This window comes from Mobula birostris, chromosome 3 (genome assembly GCF_030028105.1).
Source record: "Mobula birostris isolate sMobBir1 chromosome 3, sMobBir1.hap1, whole genome shotgun sequence".
NCBI classification, from domain to species: Eukaryota; Metazoa; Chordata; class Chondrichthyes; order Myliobatiformes; family Myliobatidae; genus Mobula; species Mobula birostris.
In genome coordinates, this window is record NC_092372.1 from 132,598,916 (window position 1) to 132,610,177 (window position 11,262).

At 39.6% G+C, this 11,262-nt stretch overlaps 1 protein-coding gene across 1 annotated transcript; it reads left to right on the forward strand.

Moving 5' to 3' along the window:
• The first annotated feature begins 2,008 nt into the window (after nucleotides 1–2,008).
• LOC140195695 (transcription factor Sp8-like) lies at nucleotides 2,009–4,010 on the forward strand. The gene is made up of 2 exons (XM_072254408.1): nucleotides 2,009–2,029; nucleotides 2,625–4,010. The coding sequence occupies exons 1-2, from the start codon at nucleotides 2,009–2,011 to the stop codon at nucleotides 4,008–4,010; spliced, it is 1,407 nt and encodes a 468-aa protein (XP_072110509.1).
• The last annotated feature ends 7,252 nt before the right edge of the window (nucleotides 4,011–11,262 follow it).

The following is an 11,262-nucleotide window of genomic DNA, read 5'->3' on the forward strand; positions in this document are numbered from 1 at the left end:
GATCACTAACAGTAATATGGCAAAGCACGAATTAAAACAATGAACGATGCCCATTTGGGGAATGTAATTTGTGTGTGTGTGTATATAGATATTATATCGTTTACAACACACACACGCGCACACACACACATACACAGACACAGACACACACACACACACACACACACACACACACACACACACACACACACACACACACATATAATTAAAGAGGTCTGTAAGGCAAAGTTAATTCTTTTATTTGTTAAACGGAGTTCCCTCCTTTTCCCACCCCTTCCTCCTTCTGGGCTGTCCGGTCACGCCTTCTCAACATGCTAAAATCATCACCATCAACAGGCTCAAATAAACACGACATTAATTTTCATGAACACGAACATTTCAACGAAAGGCTACTTTGAAATATCTATATATGAAATATAGAAACAGAAATGCAGACCCGTGCAACCTGCCATAAACTCTAACTCCAAAGCAATTTATGGAAAATAAAACGAGTTTTACCCATTGAATGCAATTTGTCTAACATGGGCATCTCTACTTCGTTCGCTTGCTTTCATCGTCTTGTGGTGGTTGTTTCTGGGTGAAAAACTAGCTGGCGTTTATGTATAGCTGTCAAGTATGAATGGCGGAAATTATTCTCTTCAAAATTCTTTACCCTGCTTCTAAAATATATTTTAATTATATAAGGCAATATTTTAATAGGTCATGGGATAAAACTACAAAACCAATCAATGCAAGGAGATCTAATTAAAGGAATCATTACTTCCGCAGAAGTTAAAACTTTTGTAGAAAATTCTTGTAGGATTTTTCCGTAGGAAGTTGTAAACTCTGCCAACTCCATCATGGGCACCAGCCTCCTCCGCACCGAGGACTCCTTCAAAAGGCGATGTTTCAAAAAGACGGCATCCATCATTAAAGACCTCCATCACCCAGGACATGTCCTCTGCTTGTTGCTACCATCAAGGAGGAGGTACAGGAGCCTGAAGAAACACACTGGACCATTCAGGAACAGCTTCTTCCCCTCTGCCATCCGATTTCTCAGTGAACATTGAACCTGTGAACACCACCTCAGCATTTTCTTCTCTTTTTTCACTACTTATTTAATTTAATTCGCTTTATTACATATGCTTTTGATTGTAATTCATAATTTGTATTATTATCTATTGCAATGTACTGCTGCTGCAAAACATCAGATTTCACGACATATACCAGTGATATTAAACCTGATTCTGATTCACAGTCTGACTCTGACTTCAAGCATTATTTCGAGAAATAGGAAATTCTCTCAAATTTGTGTCATTCACGATGATATTAGACGTTTGATTCTGAAAGTATGTTGCTGCTGCACCTGAACTTGTTTTTGAATTGAATGCGGAAGTATCAAAGGATTCAAAATATAACATATCCAATTGAGCCTATGGGGGGGGGGGGGGGAGTGGACAGAAACGAGTGCTTTATCAGAGGATAATTGATCCAAGCCACATTTATTTAAGATACAGAATATAACTCGGTCATTGAAAAACAAACACACCGTTTTACATTCAATTTGCACGCAGACACAATTATAGTACCAAACTATACACCGCGATGAGTATGGGTAAAAATTAGATATAGAATTAGTTTAAGAATTGATGTAAAAGAATAAAGAATGCGTGCATCTCAAGCTTTAGGTGCTGGCGACTGCAATATAAAACAAAGTAATATTTGAACAGCAAACAGAAAAAGGCTATTTGAATAAAATAACACATTTAGCTAAGAGTCCAGGCTCCCGTGTAATCTTTTTCGAGCAAAGCTGAGTGGAAGAGTGCGTTGGGTGACGTCATAATGCCTTGTGTCACGATAATGGCGACGCTGATTGGCTGGAGGCGGCTTAGCGGTACTTCAAAGGCGAGAGGCGCTACAATTGTGGTTGAATGGGCGGAACTGATCATTGTATTGCACACCTCTAAAAAAAGTGCTCTGATTTATAAATAATAAAAAAGAGATCCTCTGAGGAGGGCAGTTGTTTGTGATGGCAACTTCACTTCTGGGGGTGAGTCTAAGGATTTTCTTGCTGGTTTAATTAGCTCTTTATTGTAGGGATCGAGGTGTTTAAAAAAAAGTCCCAGTCAAGGCAGGGCTATCAGTCTTCTGTTGAGTTTTTTTTAAAGCAAGAGGTAAAAGAGGGGCCGAGTCACATTTTAGTTTAGCATTGCTCTGAGGGCATTTGCGCACACTTCCTCTAAGCGCGAAACCACCGAAAGGCAGAGGGAGGCCTTAAAAATATTTTCAGCAGTTACCTGTGAAAATTTTAAATCACGATCCTTCAGGTTCTACAGGTATGTTAGCTCTGCTCTTTTTAGTATAGTTTCGAGAGTTGGGTAAGGCCCAATTCGATCTCTTTATCACTGAACTTAGCACGTAGTTTTAAAAGATCGGGTAAAATTATGTAAAATCTACAAGTGTTCGCAGCACCTTTTGTACCAGTTTCGCTGCTTGCTGAAAAGATTTAAAATATTTAAATTAACTATGCTACTTTAAACGTGCCAGTACAAGCTGGTTGTAGAGCGCCGTGTTAATGTGCTAGTATCCAACAGGTCTTATTGCAATTGTGCGCATTTTTTTTTTGGTGTTTGTACTTTTTGCAGGAAGAACCGAGGCTAGGATCAACTCCTCTGGCAATGTTGGCTGCTACATGTAATAAAATCGGCAGCCCGAGCCCGTCTCCCTCTCTGTCCGACAACGCGTCCTTTGGAAAAGGATTCCATCCCTGGAAAAGAACAGCTTCCAGTTGCAACAACAGCTCCAGCCTTTCCGGCTTTGGGGTGTCGGGCTCCAGGAACGGGGCAGGACTGTCAGATTCATTCAGTGTCAACTGCTCGTCGGGGAGCAGTGCCTTCTCGCTCACCTCCAACACCTCGTCCACATCGCCCTTCGGGAACGAGTACTCCGTCTTTCAGTCTCCCGTCTCCAGCAGTTCTCAGGAAGCTGCCCAACCGGTTTTCATCTCCAAAGTTCATACCACAGTGGACAGTCTCCAGAACAGTTTACAAGGCATCTACCCCAGGGTTGGGATGGCACATCCGTACGAATCCTGGTTCAAACCGTCCCATCCCGGGATAGCTGGGGATGTGGGGAGCGGAGCATCGACTTGGTGGGATGTGCACCCGGGAACAGCGGGTTGGATTGACGTTCAGAACCCCAACGGGGCCTTACAATCCTCCTTACACTCCAGCGGGCTTCAGTCTTCGCTCCATTCCCCTCTGGGCGGCTACAACTCGGACTATTCTGGTCTCAGTCATTCGGCCTTCAGTACAGCCGGCATCAACGGAGCATCTTCCCATCTCCTGAGCAGCAGCCAACACCTGATCACCCAGGATGGCTTCAAGCCCGTTTTACCACCCTCTTACCAGGACTCGGCCCCTTCGCCACTGGCCGCCAACTCCATGCTGGGCAGTCCGGCCACCCTCGGTGGATCTCCGCGCTCCTCGGCCAGACGCTACTCGGGACGGGCCACCTGCGACTGTCCCAACTGTCAGGAGGCTGAGCGCCTAGGACCGGCCGGGGCCAGTCTGCGAAGGAAAGGCCTGCACAGCTGCCACATCCCGGGCTGCGGCAAGGTCTACGGCAAGACCTCGCACCTGAAAGCCCACCTGCGCTGGCACACGGGCGAGAGACCATTCGTTTGCAACTGGCTCTTCTGCGGCAAGCGCTTCACCCGCTCGGACGAGCTGCAGCGCCACCTCCGCACCCACACTGGCGAGAAGAGGTTCGCCTGCCCCGTCTGCAACAAGCGGTTCATGAGGAGCGACCACCTGAGCAAACACGTCAAGACACACCAGGCCACCGGGGTTGGGGGCGGCGCGGCGACCGGTTCGGCCGGCGGGGGCAGTGGCAGCAAGAAAGACAGCGACACCGACAGTGAGCACAGTGTCCCCGGCACCCCGCGCTGTCACTCCCCGGAGCTGTTGCAGGCGGCAGCACAGGGCGGCTCGGCAGCCGCTCTCAACGGTCACAACAATGGTCTTGAGTGAGAGCACTTGGAAGAACCGGCCACCAAACAAAAGTATGCATAAAACTTAAAAAGAAATTCACGTGTAAGTAGAACAAAGAGGGAGCTTAAAGAAATAATCAAGAATTCACCAAAACCTGCTTTGCTAACGTAGACCGGATAGTTCAGGACAAAAAAAAAAGAGAAACTTGTTTAAATCTCACCAGGTCCCAGGCCCAACATTATGTGATTTATTCGCCCAGGTAGAAACACCTTATGTGTTTGCTACTTACCTGATATGTACTGCTAGTCCAATTCAACCCGTTGCAATAGCCTGAAGGACTTTTTTTTCATCAGCTGAAAACATTTTTTAAAGTTCCCCCCCCCCCCCGAAATCCAATATTTTCTTTGATCGGTTGGGTTGCACAATGTTTGAGCTCTTAAAGACGACTGTACATATTTATCACCTCGATAATCTCTCGCTTCCCCCCCCTCCCCCCAAATTCTATGTTAACCGTGAATCTTAGTTCCTGTGGGTGGAAATATTTCTCCAAATTGTCAACATATTTCAAGTATCAAACGCACAACATTAAGATACCCATGCATATATTTTTGTCCCGAACTACCCAAAGAAGCTCCAATACTTGTAGCCACGACTGGAAACTCTGCTTTTCCGGAAATTGATTTGTATGTATAGTATTTTTTCTCCTGTAAATCCTTCGACAAGTATTTGAACATATACATTAAGATACTTATTATTTTCGTTGTCAAATAATGTGGCAGACTGATTTCAATCACGATCGACGCGCTGTGTAGTGAAAATGAAAGGAATAACAACAACTTTGTAAAATATCTGCAAAGCTTTGTATAACTGGGAACATGATTAAGAATAGTTAATTATGAAATAATCGCTCCACCAGTATCTCGGTGCGAGGTGTTATTTGTCCAGGAGACGATTTTGTACAGTATTTTCGTGTAAATTCTTCCGAAAAAAATATTTGAACATATATAAGGGTAAATCTAAGGGTTTTTTTTTTGGTTGTCAAGAAAATAGTTGTGAGATGTTGCTGGAGGATACATTGCAATTTTCTGAATTAATATATCTTAAGGTGTATCCAGGACGCACTTTGAGAAGATTTTTTTTTCTTTTTCTGTTGGATTATGAAAAAATAACACCTTAAAGAATGAAGCAGACGATGTATGGTAAATGTTGAATGGCTTTTTTAAAATTTTATTTAATGGAGCATGTATCTACTTATTTGCATATACCGGCAGTCAGATAGTTTAAAGCAAATTTCGCATTTATTTCCTAACAAGTGGGTATGCAGCAAACCCCAAAATATAGAATAAATCCTGGACTAGATCTGATCTGTTGTCTGCGTGTATTTGATTTATTTTAAAATATTTAAACTTTCATATAAACTGGAGACTTAGTCTATTATCTCTGATCAAACTCTTTATGAAAACAGACTTGTAAAAATACGTATAGGCGCACTTATTAAAATAGCCCAGCATTATAAACCGTACGAAAAAAGCAAGATTACTATGATTTTCTGAATTCTGTCGTGTTCTGTGCACTTTTGAAGTGCTCATTTTTCTCCTTTCGGGGGACAGCATGTTCCTAGGCTGTATTTAATACATTTTCTTTGTACGTCGATGCAGACATGGAATTAATTGTATCTGAACTGTGCATACCGAAATAAAGTAATATATGAGTAGCAACCATCAACGATCAGACGCTGTTTGAGATACAATTTTACGAAAGATCCTTCATGTTTTTTTTGGGCATAACACAAGCCAGCGTTTCCAAACACCTACTCGTACGTCTTGGACCACATTATCTCTAGTGATATACATAGCCTTCCCTTTAAGGTAATCGTGCATTGCTGCAGTTGAATGCATATAAAATATTGCTTTACAATATCTAACTTTGATAATACAGACAAGGTGGTAGAAGGTAATATTTCTAACTAGCTATGAGAGAGGTCCTGCCATTTAAAAAAAATGATTTCCCCTTGTTTATGTAAATTCTAAAGTTACAGGCTTAGTTTGACCCCACGATAAATATTGCATCGTCGAAATAAATAATTAAAAAAAGAATTAGCAGAACAACTGTTCCAAATTACTTTGATATTCCACTTAAAGCTACGCATTTTCCCGCTAACAGTTAGGTTTGCTTTACAAACCATCTTTTACTTTTAAATTGCTCTAGGCATTGTGTGTATTAACAGGAGGCATTTGTATGTTAAAGGATTTAGGAGCAATCTCAAGTGACCAGGCTGCATCACGCCCATTGATATCAAAGGGTTCCTGTTAATTTTTATTTATGTATGTGGAAGCGTTCAAAGGCATGGGATTTCGCTGAAACAGATCAGGGACGTTATCTGAATATCGTTAACTCCGGTTGTAAAAGTTTCAAAGAGCTTTTCCCAGGCATTACAATACTTATTGTGCTGTTTAGATAAAGCTGCTGTCTTAGTAATTATCAATTAACTAGTAGCAATGGCATTTGGTCTTTGGAGGCACAGTTATAGCCATTGTATCCTGTCACGACAAATTAAGGAAATTTACAGAAAACTCTCAAATACAAGTTATATATTCGATGGGGGTGTATCTAAATTTCGTTCCTAATTACACCTGTGTTTCTAATTCTGTGATCGTAAAGTTGCACTGTCCAGGCCAACCGTGTAAGTCAGTATTCAAATACATTATGTTTGTAAAATCAACGTTTTCACCCGTCTGTATTTATGCATGCGGTTAATTGCGGTAAGAGCAACGATAACAATAAATATATATTTCACCATTTTGTCTTTTGTTTCCATTTCGGAGCCCTACTGTGAAGCAGTCAATTGGCAGGTCGTGTTCTAAACAATTATCGCTGTATGGCAATCTTTATGGTGGCTGCAATTATTGCTCTACCTTTCCCGTTGTTTCAATTTTTGTCGGAGTATATAATGTCGGTCACATTTTTATAAATTTTGAGTATATCATAATTTAAGTATCATATTTTAAATAATGTTCCTGTTATTTACTTCATTTGAACTATTTGAGTGGGGTACGTTGTGAAAGCTATATTTTGCTTCACAATACATTTTCAATCGAATTTAAAGCTAATTATATTGCGATACGCGGTGTATAATAGAGAATGGCGCAGAGGCACTAGAAAGTAAACGGTTGCTTATCTGATTTGAGACCAAAGGTTGCAGATCACAGCTCACAGATCAAGGCAGAGCTGAGATCACTGTTGCCCTTTGGGTCAACCTGTTGTCCATCAACAAACTCCCAACTTGTGGGCAATTGACTGTTCCTTCTGTTCGCGAGGGGACCCAAAGCAAGCACTTTGAGATTGTCCTATTACGAAAAGTTACTTTAAACAACAGCATAAATATAAATTTAAAGCCCGTATACTTGTTTTTTAAAAGTAAACGCACAACTTAAGTCTAAAGTTCTTGTTTTCACAAACTGAATTATTTTTAAACGAATTGTTTTATGCAATAACCTGACAGAATATTTTCTCCGCATTAAAATGAACAATTTAGGAAAACCCCAATGTTGTTTCTATTGAGCGAGGTTTGGAATATTGTGAGTGAAAGCCTATCCATTGTACAGGATGGCGTGCTATCGTTCTGGATCTGAGGCAGTCATCAGTGCTGCTAGTGATGGGCTTTTTCCGGCTCAAGGAGAATTGGTATAATGTCAACCACAGGCTAAAAAGAGATCGCTTTATTTTCATTTCGTTTTGTTAAGTCCTGATTAGCAGTAAGTTTAACGATTTTGATTCAGCCCCATCTCTATTAAGACGGTTGAAAAAGAATTTCCAGTGGTTATTAAAGCGGAGAGAGGGGTGATATGAGCGTGCGTAAATTGCGAGAAGGGATCGTCTCATGTTTCGTAAATCCTGCGGACTTCTGCACTAAAGGTTCTAATCCACAGCAGTGAGATGGTAATGTGCGTATGCAGGTGATACTGACCCTTTCCCCGTTCACCGAACAGTCAGCATTGTGGAATGAGAACAACGTGTAAAGAAAACAAAGCAGCACTCGTACTTTTGGAAGAGGGTTCGTCTTTTTTTATTTTCAAAATCAAGACCAAACTTTCCAACGCGCGAATTGGTTTAATCCAAAGAGTTTGCTATCTGAAACATTATGGGAATCACCAAGTTTTATTACTAATGCAAAAATATTTCGACTTAATCACCAAGATTAAACAAATCACCAAGATTCAACGTTGTTTAAAGCCACTTCCCGTACACAAATGTAAAGAGAAAGAAATAATTGTTGCTCCGGATCCGATGCAGCGTAAAATAACACACAAGATAAAGAACACAATAACAAAAAATAATAAAACACATAATAAGGGTAACCACATAGGGCAGGTTATATATATATATATGTATATATAGATTGATTTCATGTCCATAAGTGACGATAGGTTGTACATAAGATGACTGAAGGAAAATAATAAAGTACTGGTGCTGTTAGTCGGTGGAGTGCTGATCAACTTTACTGCTCAGGAAAAGTAACTGTTTTTGAGTCTGGTGGTCCTGGCGTGGATGCTACATACGTAGCTTCCTAGCTGTGGGAGTGGGGCAAAAAGTCCACGAGCAGGGTGGGCGGGGTTCTTCAAGGTGTTACAGGCCCTTTTCAGGCGCCTTTCTGTATGTAGGTCCTTGATGGTGACTAGGCTAGTGCCAGTGAATCGCTGCGTAGTATTGACTGTCCATTGTAGAGCCTTCCTGTTTTCCGCAGTGCAGTTTCCGTACCAATCAGTAACGCAACTTCTCAGCATGCTCTCTACTGCGCATCTGTAGAATGACGTGAGTATGGATGTGCAAAGTCCAGCTCTCTTCAGCTTCCTCTGAAAGCAGAGGCATTGGTGAGCTTGCCTGACTGCGTAGGATGTGTTCTGGGAGATTGTGTGTGATGCGCATTCTCAGGAGTTTGAAACTGCTCGCAGTTTCTGCGCCTGTGCCATCACTGTAAAGGAGGGTGTGAATGCTATGTGTCCTTCTGAAGTCGATAACATCTCCTTTGTCTTAATGACATTAAGGAAGAGGTTATTTGACTGCTGCCAGGCCTCGAGCTCTTCCACCTCCTCTCTGTAGGCCATCTCATCGTAAAGACCAACATAAATTATTCCCCACCACCCCCACCGTGCCTAAAGTAATAAAATAAACTTTAGATTACTTTGTGCTTCCCATTAAAATATGGCACTCCAAAACATTTACTTCTCTCCCCAGGCATGGTCAGATTTTTGAGCTTTTTCAAGCTGTGTAAAATCATATTTTTTGATTAAAGGTTTGCAAGAATAAATTTTCATTGCAATGTTTCTTAGTGGACATTAGCGTCATCAGAAAACACCTCCCTAAAATTAAAGTGGGTATTTGAAAGCAATATAATGTAATTTTCTGTCTCCTTGCAGCAAATGCATTAAACCGATCTGCTCTAATTATTTATAATGATCTAATTTAGTTGAAACGTAAATGGTTTCAAACCATTTTCAGTGATTTCTGCAATCAGTACCAGCAGACTATAAAGTGCTCCAGAGAAAACTTTAGTGCTATTAAGGCTTTATTAGGGCACCAGGAACATACAAAGAACCACCGCGATTTATAGTGAAATAACATGCAAAAAGTTAGAGCAACACGTGCGTTCAGATCATTCACTGGCCTTTTGTGGTGAATGAATAGCTCGATATTTAAAATTCGAATTATTATTCTAGGGGCTATGTTTATTCAGATAGGTAGAAAACTTGAAAATCCTGTTCATTTGTTTGTTCCTAAACTACAAAGTAAACTAAAGTTCATAGTATTTCCCTCTTTTTAAGCATAACCACCAATTCAATACTTGCGCTTGTTTTAAAGAGCAGCAGTCAACATAGCGTGAAGTTGAAATCGTTTAAGTCTGACAGCTTTCTGCATAGTCATGAATAGAACTCTCTACCCCTGCTTGACAGCGTCACTCTGCGGTTTTCAAACAGCACTACAGTTAAATATGTGTAGAAATAATAACTGAATATCTTGTGCACTGGACAAAATTATCTTACCAGTATCACTACATTGTAAGTATTATACAATTTTATTATCATTTCCTATGAATAGCTTGCAGCTATTGTGTGTTGAAGGTGACTGTGTTTTAATTATATTTTGGTTCATTTACATGTTTTAGATAGAATTACATTTATTTTAGAAAGGGCATAAGTAAAAAAAGTATAATGGTCACAATGTTATAACCTAAAGCACGCCTGGCAATATTTTAAAAACACATTGTTTTCAAAATAAGAAAGAAAACAGTAAATACTAAAATATTTCTGAACCTTGCCGAATTTGCTACTTTTGATTTGCTACTTTTTTTGAAAGATTCATTATAACATAATAGAGACTCCATCTTTCTCTCCAACTGTGCTTCCGATTAAGCTGCAATAGTACTTAACATTTATTGTTCATTTCAGAAAATATTACAGTGACAACATATGCAGATTTATTTCCTGTTCTAACCTTGTTTAAGTACACTGAATGCACTTAAAATTATATTTATGTAGCTACGTCTGTATTAATATTGGAATGAATTTCATTACTAATTTTTAATGTTAGTATATAGGGGGCCAATTCTACAAACATTTATTAATGTTAAAAGTGTACAAAGTATTATATGTGTGCATAAAGGATATCCAAACTGATTACATTCAAAATGTACTTTGCTGGAGACTGAAATTGTTAGTATTTGGTAGGAAAGGGAGACATTTTCAAATGAGTCATTTTTGTTTCACATATACTCCAGAAATATTGATGCTGTATACTTCCATTTTAGTTCTGAGTTTATCTTTGTCAGTACCAATGAACCAATATTAAATCTGTCTAAACTAAACCAGATAGAAAATTCACTAAAATATGACTGAAAAAGTGGTGATGAAATACAAACTAATAATTAAATTGCATGTGGTTATTAACACATAATACTTAAACATTCTACTACTAGACCAATGACATTTGACAATACTAGCTTTTCAATAGTTATCTTCTGAAAATATCATATGAAGTTTATTATTAATTGCTAATAAATTGATAAATTAATATTTCATTTCCAATTAAATCTTCTGTTAAATTTCTTGTTGGCAGGATTTGTACTCTAGTTTTAGACTTAATTTGTACTCCGGTGCTTTAAAAACCATTACTCCATAGGTAGATGTGACTTTATGGTTATTAAATCCTATGAAATTAAAACACATTAATCAAAATTTTGCATAAAAAATCAGAGCAAGTAAATACTAAAACTGGAAATTTCTCTTTCAGGGGA

Bases quoted from the DNA above. Each gene is read 5' to 3' on its own strand.
- LOC140195695 (XM_072254408.1), top strand. From the start codon at position 2,009: ATGGCAACTTCACTTCTGGGG. The intron at 2,030-2,624 runs GTGAGTCTAAGG...TACTTTTTGCAG, and splicing joins TGGCAACTTCACTTCTGGGG to GAAGAACCGAGGCTAGGATC.